Below are 17,557 nucleotides of genomic sequence, written 5' to 3'. Positions count from 1 at the left end.
AAAAATCTCACCCAAAGTGTATACACTTATGTACAGTGGGGATCAAAAGTTTGGGCACCCCAGGTAAAAATTTGTATTAATATGTACATAAAGTAGCCAAGGAAAGATGGAAAAATCTCCAAAAGGCATCAAATTACAGATTAGACATTCTTAAAATATGTCAACAAAAGTTATATTTTATTTCCATCATTTACACTTTCAAAATAACAGAAAACAAAAAAATTGCGTCTGCAAAAGTTTTGGCACCCTGCAGAGTTAATATCTTGTACTGCCCCCTTTGGCAAGTGTCACAGCTTGTAAACGCTTTTTGTAGCCAGCCAAGAGTCTTTCAATTGTTGTTTGAGGTATCTTTGCCCATTCTTCCTTACAAAAGTCTTCCAGTTCTTTGAGATTTCTGGGCTGTCTGTCACGCACTGCTCTTTTAAGGTCTATCCATAGATTTTCAATTATGTTGAGGTCAGGAGATTGTGAAGGCCATGGCAAAGCCTTCAGTTTATGCCTCTTGATGTAATCCCCCTTGAATTTAGAGGTGTGTTTAGGATCATTATCCATTTGTAGAAGCCATCCTCTCTTTAACTTCAGCTTTTTCACAAATGGCATCAAGTTAGCATCCAATATTTGCTGAAATTTTATTGAATCCATTTTTCCTTCTACTCGTGAGATGTTCCCTGTGCCACTGGCTGCAATACAACCCCAAAGCATGATTGATCCACCCCCATGCTTAACAGTTGGGCAGAGGTTCTTTTCATTAACTTCTGTTCCCCTTCTTCTCCAAACGTACCTTTGCTCATTCCGGCCAAAAAGTTCAATTTTAACCTCATCGGTCCACAGAACTTGTTTCCAAAATGCATCAGGCTTGTCTATATGTTCATTTGCAAAGTTCAAACGCAGATTTTTGTGGTGAGGACGTAGAAAAGGTTTTCTTCTGATGACTCTTCCATGAAGACCATATTTGTATCTCTGTATAGTGGAATAGTGTACCACAACTCCAGTGTCTGCCAGATCTTTCTGGAGGGATTGTGCAGTCAAATGTGGATTTTGAATTGGTTTTTCTCACAATCCTGCGAGCTGTTCTGTCTGATATTTTTCTTGGTCTTCCAGATCTTGTTTTAACTTCCACTGTTCCTGATGACTGCCATTTCTTAAATACATTCTGAACAGAAGATATTGACATCTGAAAACGTTTTGCTATCTTCTTCTAGCCTTCTCCAGCTTTGTGAGCGTCAACTATTTTCAGTTTCAGATTTCTAGACAACTGCTTAGAAGAACCCATGGTGCTGATTGTTGGGGCAAGGTCAGATGAGTCTGGGCATTTAAAACCTTTGAGATTGACATCACCTGGTCGTCCCAGATGATGATTGAGAACAATCCATGACACTGGCAGGTCTCAGCTTTGCAAAGGGGGCAGTGCCTGCTATAAATTCTGCAGGGTGCCCAAACTTTTGCAGACGCCATTTTTTTGTTTTCTGTTATTTTGAAAGTGTAAATGATGGAAATAAAATCTAACTTTTGTTGCCATATTATAAGAATGTCTAATCTGTAATTTGATGCCTTTTGGATATTTTTCCATCTTTCCTTGGCTTCTTTATGCACATTAATACAAATTTTTACCTGGGGTGCCCAAATTTTTGATCCCCACTGTATACACTTACAACCAGAACTTTTATTTTTATTTTTTTCACAAGAAAGGGGATAAAAAACTCTGTAAAACATAATTTGTGGAAGCTAAGGGTTCTTTCACACGGGCAGATTACCTGCGGATTTTGCTTCTATGGGGCAGCAGAAAATCCGCAGTAGATGCAGATTTGCAGACTTTCCGTTGGACCCATTGAAGTCATTGGCAGCAAAATCTGCTGCGTATTTTCCGCTGAAAATTTGCTGCGGAATTTCGGAGGTAATTCGCCCATGTGACCGTACCCTAAAAGTGATCTTTTCCTGAACTTATTAGTAGCGCAGATTTTTGCCGGGCAAGTGTGTAGTCACTTCACAAATTTGCGCAAATGACAGGAAGCTAGGGATCGTCCTATCATCGGTTTGGCCGATATTATCGGCCGATAATCCCGATTTTGGGCATTATCGGTATCGGCAATTACCTTGCCGATAATCCGATAATGCCCTGCCCCCCACACCGCCCCAACTGCACCGTGACCTCCCCCCCCACGACCCACTGCACCGTGTCGCACCCCCCACTGCACCGCCCCGTCCCGGCCCCATTGCTTCCCCCTTCCCCGGTTTTATAATTACCTGTTCCCGGGGTCCACGCTACTTCTGGCTCCTGCTGCGTCCTGTGTTATGCTGTGCGCAATGACAAGTGACGTGACGTGACGAGACGCAACGTTACCGTACGTGCACACAGTGACAGCTGTGTGTAGGTGATAGGACTCAGGATCCCCGGACAGGCAGGGGGAGAGAAGCAGGTGGCGGCGGCAGTCTATGGCACCGCAAAAGCCGCTGCAGTTCATTGATTTAAAGCGCCCGCTTTAAATCAATGATCTGCAGTGGTGTCGCGGGGGGGATAAATAGCCGATAACTAATACCGGAATATCGTTATAAGTTATCGGCCCTAACCTGCACCGATTATCGTATCGGCCCTAAAAAAACGATATCGGTCGATCCCAACAGGAAGCCCCCGGATAGTGCAAACAAGGGTAAAAAGCTCACACACATTCCTTACCACACTCCCTGCACACAACAAGAAGACAAAAAAAAGACAGCACAGACAACCTAAAAATAGTGTAAAATAAAAACACACTGCACACACAATTTTCTAGGTACACGTTAGTTGATAAATTCCCCATTGTGATTTTGTCTAGTAGATCTCAATGGATGAATTTCTGATGACTAAACATAAACATTCATCCTCTTCTCTGCACTCCTTGGTAGTCAATCTGCAGACAGTCCTATTTACAGCTTAGGCTACTTTCACATTACCATTTGTCTCCCGCAGTGTGAAACCCGTTATTTTAGGATCGCGAATAACGCTAGACAAATTTGTGCTTACACAAATTTTCTCCCGCTACTCGCCGCTATAAAACATCGGGTCCGTCGCAACCCCATCATAGTGGGGTCCATCGGGACTTGTCTGCACCCGCTGGAACCCATCAGATAACTGGCCCGTTTTCGGCCAAAAAACTAAAATAGAGCCTGACGACCCGTTAGTGACTGGTCCCGACGGCATTGTGAAAGGAGCCTTGGAGACATGTTTTGTTTCAGTTTTAGATACCAAATTATGCCTCTACTCTTCATAATTCATTTACATGGTTTACAGGTTTTTTCCTTTTGAAGCAAGCCTCCTCGAGGACCGGAAGTAATTAATTTTATAAAATACCATTAACCCAACAACCAAGGGCCATTTCTTCACCTCCTTCTCAGAGGTCCTCAGATGGCCTGTCTGGTGGGCAGGGTCTGCGGACTGTTTCTACTGGTGTTATATATATGTCACATATGCGTTAGGAATGATGCATGCATTATTGCGGGTGCATTCACATCATGATTTTGCTTTACAGGTGCAGTATATGTTTTCGGTTTGAAAGCCATATATATTGACCTTCCATACAAAAACGTACACAACTAGATGTATCCGATTGTGTAGGTTTTTGTACCTCTACGGTTTAGTGTTTTTTTTTATTTTATTTTATTTTTTTTTAAATTTTTCCTGTGCAGCACAAAATCTTGGTCAACCCCGATTTTGTGCATGGTTCTCAACCGTTTTTGCAACTTTACTCTGCAGCCGCCTGGGACTCCTGCAGTCCTGTGGGACTACTTCTTCCATCGTGGAACAGACTCTTTTCTATGATGGGAGTGTTAGTTCCCCCAGGCTGCAGGTGGCTGGGGAGGCTACAGTAGTGCTTGTACTACAACCCCCCCCCCATCATGGAACAGGGTCTGTTACATGATGGGGGTTGTAGTACGGGGGCTTGAGGGATTAATCCCACCGGGTCTCACTTCTGAGACCCGCTGCGATCATAAGTTATTTACCAGGGAAGCGGGAGCGGCCAGCAATGTATGTTTTCACGTTAAGAACTTTATTCAAATACCCCCGCCGGGAGCTCTGAATGGCCATTCAGGGCTCTCGGCGGGGTTTTTAAAATTCTACAATGCGGCTAAGTATTTTTCATAGGCCAGCAGGGGGAACACAGCACATCCCATCAAGGACAGTGTCTGTTCCATGGTCCTGCATGATTGCTCGGTTGTCCTGCACCACTTTGGATAAAGAAGCCTCAGAGTGGGGGCGTAGGAGAGAGGGTTTATTTTTTTTATGGATCTATTGGGGGAAACCATGTCTCTGCCTACTGATCTGCAGGAATCGGGGACCCAAGTGCAGGTTCAAATGTCCAGTATCGGAGCATATCTAATTTAGAGGCCTAAAAGCCTGGTCTATAATCAGTCCTGTTCGTGTTTTCCAGGTGTTATCGTCGGTGTGGTGTTGCGATACGGAGTGCACATACCGAGTGATGTAAACAACATAACCATAAGCTGCGAACAACAGGTGACTCCGGCCACGCTGCTGGTGAACGTCAGTGGCTCGGTCTACGAGTACACCCTTAAAGGGGAAATCAGCGCCCAGGAGGTCAACAATGTGCAAGACAATGAAATGCTCAGGAAGGTGAGGATCTCGACATTCCTAAAACGACACGCTTATTTGTACACGAAGTCGTCTTATGATGTAATGGTGCAATACGAAAGTCATAACCTCAGCTGCAGGGCTATCAAGTGGCGTTATCAGCTTTACAGCCTTGTTTGTGCCTGCTTGAGCAATGCCAGAGAGGTGATTGAGTTCCTAGACAAGCTCGCTCTGGCTGCAGCCTGCTCAGAGAGGACTCTGACAGGAACTCGGCCACATAACTCGCATACGTGATAGAGATATACAGAGTAGAGTGCGGTGTTTATATGTTGCTGGAACATGCCTAGTTTCAAATTGAATAACATTTCCTGTAAAATATTAAAAGGCTAGACACTATTACTATTACAAAATGCGATTATTAGACATGGAAATATACAATATGGCTAACAATGCAGCTGCTACACAAGTCTTCATGTTTATGCCCAGTTAGGCTGGGTCCACACTACGTTTTGTCCCATACGGGAGCGCATACGGCAGGGGGGAGCTAAAACCTCGCGCTCCCGTATGTGACCGTATGCGTTCCCGTATGCCATTCACTTCAATGAGCCGACCGGAGTGAAACGTTCGGTCCGGTCGGCTCATTTTTGCGCCGTATGCGCTTTTACAACCGGACCTAAAACTGTGGTCAACCACGGTTTTAGGTCCGGTTGTAAAAGCGCATACGGCGCAAAAATGAGCCGACCGGACCGAACGTTTCACTCCGGTCGGCTCATTGAAGTGAATGGCATACGGGAGCGCATACGGTCACATACGGGAGCGCGAGGTTTTAGCTCCCTCCTGCCGTATGCGCTCCCGTATGGGACAAAACGTAGTGTGGACCCAGCCTAAATCAGCCGATTTAGCAAAACTACGACTCCCAGCATGCCCGGACAGCCAACGGCTGTCCGGGCATGCTGGGAGTCGTAGTTTTGCGTCATCTGGAGACCACTGCAGTAAGTCATTGCTTGAGCATGTAAAGCTATTAGCACATCTTAGTGGTTGTCACTTTCTTGGAGCCCTGAACGGCAGGGATTTCAAGTAATGCATGCTTTGTTTGCTTGCCATTCACAACACATGGATGACAAGCTGTGGCCAATTGTCATCCTTCTTTCCTGAATTTCATATAAGGAATAAGCTCTGTTCACATCTGGGGCTGGGGTTATCATATTATGGCAGTCCATGCCTCCCAGCAGACCCCAATGGAATTTTTTTTTTTTAAATCAACTGGTGCCAGAACGTTAAACAGATTGGTAAATTTCTTCTATTTAAAAATCTTAATCCTTCCAGTACATATCAGCTGCTTTATGCTCCACAGGAAGTTCTTTTCTTTTTGAATTTCCTTTCTGTCTGACCACAGTGCCCTCTGCTGACACCTCTGTCTGTTTTAGGAATGGTCCAGAGTAGGAGCAAATCCCCATAGAAAACCTCTCTTGCTCTGGACAGTTCCTGACATGGACAGGTGTCAGCAGAGAGCACTGTGGTCAGACAGAAAGGAAATTAAAAGAGAAAAGAACTTCCTCTGTAGTATACAGCCGCTAATAAGTACTGGGAGGATTAAGATTTTTCAATAGAAGTAATTTACAAATCTGTTTAACTTTCTGGCACCAGTTGATTTACCCCCCAGTGGAGTACCCATTTAAATTGGGGTTCAGTTGGTCTTGGTATCTGTCCTTGCATGCGGCACTATTCCCCCCCATCAAGTCTTAATTTTGTTATTTTTTTACTGTAGACCAATAAAAGTTAAATCTCAAAAAGTGAACAACTCGATTTTCTTCTGATTTGCCAAGTTCTCTATGTCTACCCCATATCCAACCTGGTAGTGGAAATATCTGTTACATCGATTTAGCATTTGTTGATTTACTCCTGTTTAATATCTCAGAGGAATGGCTGTTTTTTTATTTATTTTTTTACTACATGCCGGAAATAAAGACACATGACTATCTGAATACTGAGAAGTCTTTGTAGAATCATTTATCTCCGTAACCCATATAACCTAAAAAAAAACGCATTCAGTGAACCATATAATCTACATAAAGAGAAGATAAAGTCCTGGTGGGAACCCCAGTCCCTGACCACCTACACGTCCGACAAAATAGTCCCTAAGGGACAAAGAATAAACATCAGACCAACCCAGAGAGTACAGTCTAGAGACTTAAAGGGGAACACTGGTACATAAGTTCTTATCACCTAGTCACATGATAGGGGATACATGTCTGATCGCGTGGGGTCCAACTGCTGGGACTCGCTGCGATCTCCTGCTCGGCACTGTGGCTCTGCTAATGGACGGAACGACCACGCCCTGTGCATGGAATACTGTCGACCATGACTCAAAGCAGTAGCCGGCACCCCCCTTTATGTATCTCTATGGAAAAAAGGTACATGAACGCTGTATGTCCTATATTTCATAGAGAAACATGGAGGGGGCATGTCAGCCACCTCTCTGCACGGTGGTCGACAATAATCCATGCACGGGGAGGAGGTCGCTCAGTGCATGAGTAGATCGGGGGTGCTGAGCCCCGTGCGGGATCCCAGTGTCCGGACCCCCTGCATTCACAAACGCTTGTGCCCAATCCTGTGTATGGGGGATATGAACTTATGTACCGAAGTACCCGTTTAATTTATAAGTGGGAAGTGTTAGCTACCGAAAGTTGACTTCTGTTTATGCAACTTCTAATCGAGAAGAATTAAAAAATCTGAGTGAAATCGAAAGAAAGCTTAATAAACAGACAACCATATTGCTGAGCTTTCAAGATCATCCAGATTTCAGTACCTACGTGACCTGAGTTCAGAGAAAAGGTGGCTTATAACCAGGGATGTGGAATTCCTATCGCCCGACGCCTGGGACAAGCAGTTTTGGGCGCCGGCAGGTGAATTTGTCCGGCCCTTAGCCCGGCTTCGGGCAAGCAGGGCCGGACCTGACAAGTGCGGCGGCGATCTGCAGTCTGTGTGGAGTGGGCTGCCGACTCCTGCCCGCTCCATACTCTGCAGCCTGTGTCCTCGGAGGCAGAGCACGGGAGATGAGAAGCTGTGTATGTCTTCTCTCCCCTGCTCTGCAGACGTGCGGGGAGAGATGAGGGGGCGTGGCTTCTTGCTCTGCAGACGTGCGGGGGGAGATGAGGGGGCGTGGCTTCTTGCTCCCCGTGCAGACATCCGTCCTCTGCCTTCACTCCCCCCAGCTGTAGCTTCGGAGAGCTGAGGGGAGGAGGCGCATCTGCACGGGGAGACTGTATGCGGTGCTCTGCAGTATGTATAGATCGGGCTCGGGATTCCTGCCCGCTCCATACTCTGCAGCCCCCGGGGGCCGCCGCTAATAGCCAGCATGCTATTGCCGGCTATTAACCCTTTAGATCGCCGCTGTCAAAGCTGACATGTGAATGCTCCCTGGTGGGCTAGTGGGGTGGATTACCCCCACCCCCCCCCCCCCCCCCCAGTGCGATCGCAGGGGGGCGATCCACTATGGAGGTAGCCGGAGGGCTTGCCTCTGTTCCCTGCTGTCCCGCTCTGTCATTGATGGATCCTGGCTGGACCAGGCTCTATCAATGGATCACAGAGCAGACAGATTAATAGAGTTCAATAGAGTCTATTCATCTGTCTGAGGAATCTAATGATTCCTCATATAAGTGTAATAAAATGTAAAGTAAAAAAAAAAAAAAAAAAAAAAAAAAAAAAAAATAAAGTTTTAATAAATGTTTGAAAGACAAACATTAACCCAGTGGTCTTCAAACTGTGGCCCTCCAGATGTTACAAAACTACAATTCCCAGCATGCCAGGACAGCCGTTGGCTGTCCGGGCATGCTGGGAGTTGTAGTTTTACAACATCTGGAGGGCCACAGTTTGAAGACCGCTGCATTAACCCCTTCCATGTTAAAAGTTCAAATCACCCCCTTTTCCTATATAAAAACATGTGAACATAATAAAAATAAACATATTTGGTATCGCTTCGTGCGTAATTGTACGACCTATTAAAATATAACATGATGTATCTCGTACAGAATAGCATGCAATGTCAGGCTGCTGCTTCCAAGGCCGGCAGGATATTGTCATGTATCAAAAGAGGCATGGACTCGAGGGACCGGGACATAATACTCCCCCTTTATAAAGCATTGCTACGGCCTCACCTGGAATATGCTGTTCAGTTTTGGTCGCATGTACATAAAAGGGACACTGTGGAGCTGGAAAGGGTGCAGAGACGAGCGACTAAACTAATATGGGGCATGGAACATCTTAGCTATGAGGAGCGATTAAAGGAGTTACAATTGTTTAGTCTTGAGAAGAGACGTTTAAGGGGGGATATGATAAATGTACCGTATTTATCGGCGTAAAATTTTTTGCCTAAAGTCTATGTGCGTGTTATACGCCAATACACCCCCAGGAAAGGCAGGGGAGAGAGGCCGTCGCTGCCCGCTTCTCTCCCCCTGCCTGTCCTGGGGTCTAGAGCCCTGCTGCCGGCCCTTCTCTCCCCCTATCTATCGGCGCCGCTGCCCGTTCTGTCCCCCTGACTATCGGTGCCGGCGCCCCATTGCCGGCGCCGATAGCCAGGGGGAGAGAAGCGGCGCCGACAGCCAGGGGGAGAGAAGGGGCAGCGGCACCCATTGCTGGTGCCGCTGCCCCGTTGCCTCCCCCCATCCCCGGTGGCATAATTGCCTGTTGCCGGGGTCGGGTCCGTGCTGCTGCAGGCCTCCGGCGTGCGTCCCCTGCGTCGTTGCTATGCGCTGCTCGGCGCGGCGCATGACGTCAGTGCGCCGCGCCGTGCATAGCAACGACGCAGGGGACGCACGCCGGAGGCCTGCAGCAGCGCGGACCCGACCCCGGCAACAGGTAATTATGCCACCGGGGATGGGGGGAGGCAACAGGGCAACGGCGCCGGCAATGGGTGCCGCTGCCCCTTCTCTCCCCCTGGCTGTCGGCGCCGCTTCTCTCCCCCTGGCTATCGGCGCCGGCAATAGGGCGCCGGCACCGATAGTCAGGGGGACAGAACGGGCAGCGGCGCCGATAGCCAGGGGGAGAGAAGGGCTGGCAGCAGGGCTCTAGACCCCAGGACAGACAGGGGGAGAGAAGCGGGCAGTGACGACCTCTCTCCCGGTGCCTTTCCTGGGGGTGTATCGGGGTATACACGCGCACACACGCACCCTCATTTTACCATGGATATTTGGGTAAAAAACTTTTTTTACCCAAATATCCTTGGTAAAATAAGGGTGCGTGGTATACCCCGATAAATACGGTATATACCGTATTTATCGGCGTATAACACGCACTTTTTAGGCTAAAATTTTTAGCCTAAAGTCTGTGTGCATGTTATACGCCGATACCCCCCCAGGAAAGGCAGGGGGAGAGAGGCCATCGCTGCCCGCTTCTCTCCCCCTGCCTTTCCTGGGGTCTAGAGCGCTGCTGTCGGCCCTTTTCACCCCCTGGTTATCGGCGCCGCTGCCCGTTCTGTCCCCCTGACTATCTGTGCCGGCGCCGATAGCCAGGGGGAGAGAAGCGGCGCCGACAGCCAGGGGGAGAGAAGGGGCAGCGGCACCCATTGCCGGCGCCGCTGCCCCGTTGCCTCCCCCCATCCCCGGTGGCATAATTACCTGAGTCGGGTCCGCGCTGCTCCGCTGCTCCAGGCCTCCGTCGGGACGCTGGGGACGCACGACGGAGGCCTGGAGCAGCGCAGACCCGACTCAGGTGATTATGCCACCGGGGATGGGGGGAGGCAACGGGGCAGCGGCGCTGGCAATGGGTGCCGCTGCCCCTTCTCTCCCCCTGGCTGTCGGCGCCGCTTCTCTCCCCCTGGCTATCGGCGCCGGCACCGATAGTCAGGGGGACAGAACGGGCAGCGGCGCCGATAGCCAGGGGGTGAAAAGGGCCGACAGCAGCGCTCTAGACCCCAGGAAAGGCAGGGGGTGAGAAGCGGGCAGCGACGGCCTCTCTCCCCCTGCCTTTCCTGGGGGTATATCGGGGTATACACGCGCACACACGCACCCTCATTTTATCATGGATATTTGGGTAAAAAACTTTTTTTACCCAAATATCCTTGGTAAAATGAGGGTGCGTGTTATAGGCCGGTGCGTTGTATACCCCGATAAATACGGTAAGTATATTAATGGCCCATACAAAAAATATGGAGAAAAACTGTTCCAGGTTAAACCCCCCCCCCCCCAAAGGACGAGGGGGCACTCCCTCCGTCTGGAGAAGAAAAAGTTTAGTCTCAAGGGGCGACACGCCTTCTTTACCATGAGAACTGTGAACTTATGGAACAGTCTACCTCAGGAACTGGTCACAGCAGGAAAAATTAACAGCTTTAAAACAGGGTTAGATACGTTCCTGGAACAAAATAACATTAATGCTTATGAAGAAATATAAAATCTCATCCCTTCCCCAATATCGTGCCACACCCCTACCCTTCAATTCCCTGGTTGAACTTGGACATATGTCTTATTTTCGCCCGTACTAACTATGTAACTATATGTACGGTAAATGTTAAAAAAAAAAATACCAAACCACAGATTTACAATTTTTATTATTCCAGAAAAATAAGTAAAAAAGCGATTAAAAAGTCAGATCTATACCAAAATGGTACCGATACAAAAAACAGATTATGGCGCAAAAAATGAGCATTCATACAGCCTGGTATGTGGGAAAAAAAATAAAGCTACAGGGGTTACAAATGGCAATTAAAAATTAGAAAAAGAATTAGTCCAGAATTAGTAAAATATGACGTAAACGATACAAATCTGGTATTGCTGTAATCAGGTGGCCTAAAGTATAAAACTAACATGTTACCTCAACCACAAGGTAAATGGCGCAGAAAAGAAAACCACCAAATCTGCTAAATGATCTTTTACTATTTCAATTTCACTTCCCTTAATATATATATATATATATATATATATATATATATATATATATATATATATATATATTTATATATTTTCTTTGGTTCAGAGAATATGTTATTGAAAAATTAAAAGGTGTCATTATAGTAGGTAGTTATGGTTATTATAGGGCGAGGAGGAAAAAATGAGAGCGTAAAAGCGAAAATTGGCCCGGACAAGTGGATCGTCATGAGGGACAAGTAGATTTTGCTCCATTTTAGTCCCGTGGACAAGTAGTTTTTTTATAAAAAAAAATTCCACACCCCTGCTTATAACCATCTTGATATAAACCCAAGGAACTCCGATACGGAGCAATCAACCTCTGATGTAGAGATTTTGGTTACTGGAGCTTGAAGAGTTCAGAAACCCCAAAAACAGCTGCAAAACACCTGTTCCCAATAAAATCGATAAAGCCCCCATACTACCCAGAGACCTACCTCATCAACAACAGGTGGGATAGGGGGCTACCTCTGAGGCATCAAGTGGAGCTTCATCAGCTTCTTCTTCCTTCTATTCTGTTCCTTTTTTAGGACAGGGACCATCAACATTGTATGGTCTTCGAGACAGACTTTTAGCAGCCTGGAGGACAAGAGAACAAACACCTTACATCATAAGCTTGTCAGGTCAAACACCTAATCAGGCTAAATCCTCCCTTATTATTATAGCGTTAGTTCCCACTCCAGACTTTGACAGCTTCACGTGGGTTTAGGATATCTCACTTTTGGGTCATAATCTAAGATGACACAGGTTTTTTGAAGACGTTGATAGGAGGACATGTGCTGAGCAGGGGTGTGTCTTCCTTTTCTTAGAAATCTATGGGAGGTTCTAATGCGGGATCGCATTTAGGATGGCAATCTTGCAGTGGTAGACAGGATCTGGAGAGACATTTAGGGTATATCGGGGCCCTGCCATTTAGAGTCTATTCTATGATTGATACCCATGATCTAGGGTACCGTGAGCCTTGCCGATTCGCATTCTACATTGGTCCTTGACATAACTGACCTTTCTTCAGGGAAGTTTACATATATTGTATTTCTATAGGCCCATTACTACCTACTCTTTTCTCTGTAGCATTTGGACATTGGTGTGACGTACCTACCGGACATATTGTGTAACCTTTGATCCCTACCATAAAGGGTTTCGTTTTGTTTCTATGGTCTCCACATAGGTGTGTTCTTTGGCCACTTTTTCAACAAATTTTCTTTTTTTTTTTTCTGTAGACCAATAATTGTTACATTTTAGATGGTGAACAACTAAAGACAGAGCCCTGGGTTCTGTATTTGTCATTTGTTTGGCTTAAAGGGTTACTCCGCTCCCCAGCGTCACGAATGGGCGGGTGTGAACACGGAAGCCCGCACACAGCGTTCAGGAACTCAATGTTCCGGACGCTGGGGAGCGGAGTAACCCTTTAAAGAGTGAGCTCCTCTTAGCCTAAGGCTCCTCCAGGCGTAATTTTATTTTCAGTGTTAAGTGCAGTGGCAGTGCCTTGAGCTGTTTATTTTAGAGGCTTCATATTGGCCATAGGTGACGTGTAGGAATCGTGGATTCATGTGCTTTTAATATGTTTTTTAACAAGCCTGTAATAGATCAATTCTAAACTGTGTTCTTTTTCTTTGCTTGCAGGTTACATTTGACCCTGAAATTTTCTTCAATATTCTTCTTCCTCCAATTATATTTTACGCAGGATACAGCTTGAAAAGAGTAAGTATCTATAGCAGCCATCCAGCATTAGATTTACTTCTCTACTTCCCTAACTGACTGTGAGCTCCCTGTCATATACTGTGGGTTTGTTGTGAGGCATTTGGTTCTAAAGCAAATGCCTATCAATTTCCAGCTTACTTTCTGGAATCGGCACTTTGCCATGGACATAAGCATCGTCCTTTTGACAAATGGCACTTCTCTGGCCTGTGAACTGAGCAGTGGAATTTCCATTGAAGTCAATGGAAGGAAGCTGCAAGTACAATCTGCGCTCCATTTCCTCCATAGTGTGAACAGGCCCAAGTGTGCCATGCCTCATTTTGGCAAGTGAACCGTCCTAAATATAAAAAGTTGCCTTGTCTTTTAATGTTGCTAGAAGAGTGATCACCCAAAAAAAATAATAATAATTTTATATATATATATACTGTATTTATCGGGGTATAACACGCACCGTCCTATAACACGCACCCTCAAAAAGTTTTTTACCCAAATATCCTTGGTAAAATAAGGGTGCATGTGTATACCACGATACACTCTTTCTGACCCCGCAGAAGCCCCCAGGAAAGGCAGGGGGAGAGAGGCCATCGCTGGCCGCTTCTCTCCCCCTGCCTTTCCTGGGGTCTAGAGCCCTGCTGCCGCCGCTTCTCTCCCCCTAGCTATCGGCGCCGCTGCCCAATTGCCTGCGCCGCTGCCCAATTGCCTCCCCCATCCCCGGTTTTATGATTACCTGTTGCCGAGGTCGGGTCCGCTACTTCTGGCTCTGGTGTGGCGTCTATGCGTCGTTGCTATGCGCTGCATTACGCAACGACGAGTGATGTTGCGCCACTCGTCATTGCGCCTCGCAGCGCATAGCAACGACGCATAGACGCCACACCAGAGCCAGAAGAAGTGCGGACCCGGCCCCGGCAACAGGTAATCATAAAACCGGGGATAGGGGGGGCAATGGGGCAGCGGCGCAGGCAATTGGGCAGCGGCGCCGATAGCTAGGGGGAGAGAAGCGGCGGCAGCAGGGCTCTAGACCCCAGGAAAGGCAGGGGGAGAGAAGCGGGCAGCGACGGCCTCTCTCCTCCTGCCTTTCCTGGGGTCTTCTGCGGGGTCAGAAAAACCGAGGGGGATGGGGGAGGCAATGGGGCAGCGGCGCCGGCAGTTTCTGGACGCCCGCTTTAAATCATTGAACTGCAGCGGCTTATCGGCGTATAACACGCAGATAGACTTTAGGCTAAAATTTTTAGCCTAACAAATGTGATTTATACGCCGATAAATATATATATATATGAATTCGGGTAGAAAAGCAGACATGGTGCACATCTACAATCTTGTATAATGATCTGATTGCTTCTCAGCATAATATCAAAAACTAACAGGTTGTTAGTATACATTTTTGATCAAAAAGTACAAGCCCACTCGCCACGTCAAGGCCACCTATTTAGAGTGGGTCCCTAACGTCCCTAGCATAAAATGGCGCAGCACCGAGCGGCGACCACCACCGCCGCGACACCAATGCCCACAGGGGGGAGTGACCCAACTGGCAGAGCGGCCCCAATGCCACTCAAACCAGTCTATGGGCCGCACCCCCCCGCAGACACGGCGCCACGGCAGTAACGGACACCGCACAGCACCACACTTTTTCTTTGTTTTAACATGTGCTGCACTCTTCCCCACCCCCTCAGCCCAACCCTATATAAGCAGTAGTTAGCTGCACATGGGCCATTTCTTTCCTAGCAGCCTCCTAGTCTGACTGGGAGAGTATGGTAAGTGAGCCATTACACCTTGTTCACACTGGTGTGGTGCTGTGCGGTGTCCGTTGCTGCCGTGGTGCCGTGTCTGCGGGAGGGTGCGGCCCATAGACTGGTTTGAGTGGCATTGGGGCTGCTCTGCCAGTGGGTCGTTCCCCCCTGTGGGCACTGGTGTCGCGGCGGTGGTGGTCGCCGCTCAGTGCTACGCCATTTTATGCTAGGGACGTTAGGGACCCACTCTGGATAGGTGGCCTTGACGTGGCGAGTGGGCTTGTACTTTTTGATCAAAAATGTATACTAACAACCTGTTAGTTTTTGATATTATGCTGAGAAGCAATCAGATCATTATACAAGATTGTAGATGTGCACCATGTCTGCTTTCTACCCGAATTCACAAATATATATATATATGTGTGTGTATGTGTATATATATATATATATATATATATATATATATATATATATATATATATATATATACTTTTATTGAATATACATGATTAAAAACAAGTTCTTACATAAAATGTCATAGCAGAAGTAGTGAGATAATATAGACCAGACCCGCTCACGGCACATGAAATCATGGTATACTGGAGGTCCAATAAATAGGCAACTACACATATCAGTATAAAAAATGAGATGAGAAAAAAGGGCAGAAGAAGTTCTAGATGGCAAACCAACACGGATCAAGTCAGAAGAAGAAGCTTGCTCTGATCTACAATGAATGAATCAAATTGAATATATGATGGAGAATGGACCAGAGTACTAGTAAGTTCACATCCGTGTTGGAGCTCCGTGTTGTGCACAACGGACAATAATGGGTCCCATTGACTTTGAATGAGGTCTATCGGGTTTCTGTCTGGTGTCTGTTGTTCTGCAGGAGTTGAGTGGAGAAAAAACGGATCTGCAGTATTTTTTTTTCTCTGCTGAACTCCTGTCATTACAGCAAACTTAGCCAAAGAAGCTTCTCAGAACAGAGCTTGCTGCTAATGTAACTCCGCCTAAGAGGTTCAGTAATACTACAGTGGCTTGCAGTGATAGAGAAAACCACCCAAAACCCGACACACATTCCTCTGTTCCCTCAGAAACAGTCCCCCAGATGGTAGTTGTGCACTGTACAACATATTGCCCCCCTTTGAGGGCGCATACTTATAAAGTAATTGTATATTGCTAGGATATGCTATCCCTTTATGATTAGTGGGGGGGTCGACCTCTGCAACCCTGCAGCTTCTCCGACCACCCAACGATTGAGTTGCAGTTCTCTATGCAGAGACTGGTCCTTTTTACACAGGCCAATTATTGGGTATATGAGTGTTCCTTGGAACAGTTGTTCCTGATAATCGTTTGTGTAAAAGCAGCAGTGATCAAGGACTTACTGAATCTTTTGAGCGGCCATGTAAATTATCATTAACGGTCGTCATCTCTCTGTGTAAGCAACGTGCGGCCGACAATCAGCAATTTAAGGGTCGACCGATTAATTTAGCCTTGTGAAGGCACAGAAGATAAGCGCCATTCAGCAAGATCGTGCTATGGAGCTGGGCCGCCTCAGCCTCTGTAAAAGAGCCTTTAGAGTAATACTGCTCAAAAAAATGCTAGTGGGAGGCCCCTCTTGGTGAACGATGTTACAACGTCTATAATGTCTTCTTATCAAGATGTTTGTTTTTTATAGAATATCTCTCATAACCCTGAATGACCCCTTGTTTATTGTGTTTGTTTTATAGAGGCATTTCTTCAGAAATTTGGGCTCAATTCTTGCTTATGCCTTTCTAGGAACAGTGGTTTCCTGTTTTATGATTGGGTATGTATTTTTTACAGCTTACCTGTACGACTGCATCAATGAATCAGTACTGGCACCAATTTGTCAACTTGAACTTTGTACTTTTTTATATCTATCTAATCCAGGGGTCTCAAACTCCTGGCCTGCGGGCCATTTGCGGCCTCCACCAGGGATCTGGAATTTGTATCGCCCGACACCCGGGACATGCAGTTCCGGGAGCCGGGCAGGGGATTTCTTCAGGCATTTAGCCCCCAAGCTTGGGGCTAAATGCCGGAAGACTTCACACACTTCGGTAAACACTGCTAAATGGGACCTGGTGCACATATGACAGGGCAACCAGTCTTGCCCCCTCACTAAACTACTACTAACATCTGCCTGCGCGGACTTCCTGGCGGAGGTGCACGCAGTGAGTGACGTCATTGCAAGCGCTGCGCAGGGATTCCGACGACCTGCGCAGCGCGTGCGATGACGTCACTTATAGCGCGCACCTCCGCCAGGAAGTCCCCGCAGGCAGATGTTAGTAGTGCAGTCCAGTTGGGGAATCTGTGCTACGGCTACCTAATGTGGGGAATCTGTGCTATGGCTACCTAATGTGGGGAATCTGTGCTACGGCTACCTAATGTATGGAATCTGTGCTACGGATACCTCCAGTGGTCCCCAGATAATTTGAGTTTGAGACCCCCTGATCTAATCTAATCTATCTAATCTTTGTGCTATATCTATTTACCCTACATCTATCTTCTCTGCTGTGTGCATAGATATACAACTGTATGTGTTATTAGTTAAAGGGGTACTCTGCCCCTAGACATCTTATCCCCTATCCAAGGAAAGTGGATAAGATGTCGGATCACAGGGGTCCCGCTGCTGGGGACCCCCGCGATCT

The 17,557-nt window shown here is 47.0% G+C and overlaps 1 protein-coding gene across 2 annotated transcripts in view; it reads left to right on the top strand.

Annotated features, from left to right (window-relative positions):
• SLC9A6 (solute carrier family 9 member A6) overlaps positions 1-17,557 on the top strand; it is a 69,100-nt gene that overhangs the window by 14,800 nt on the left and 36,743 nt on the right. For both annotated transcript variants that reach the window (XM_056539657.1, XM_056539658.1), the window contains exons 2-4: positions 4,407-4,606; positions 13,087-13,164; positions 16,619-16,695. In XM_056539657.1, the coding sequence (XP_056395632.1) occupies positions 4,407-4,606; positions 13,087-13,164; positions 16,619-16,695 (355 nt within the window). The remainder of the gene's footprint in view (positions 1-4,406; positions 4,607-13,086; positions 13,165-16,618; positions 16,696-17,557) is intronic.

Source organism: Hyla sarda, chromosome 9 (assembly GCF_029499605.1).
Source record: "Hyla sarda isolate aHylSar1 chromosome 9, aHylSar1.hap1, whole genome shotgun sequence".
In the NCBI taxonomy this organism is placed as follows: domain Eukaryota; kingdom Metazoa; phylum Chordata; class Amphibia; order Anura; family Hylidae; genus Hyla; species Hyla sarda.
The sequence above is the reverse complement of the archived record's forward strand: the minus strand, read 5'-3'. Positions and strand labels throughout refer to the sequence as shown.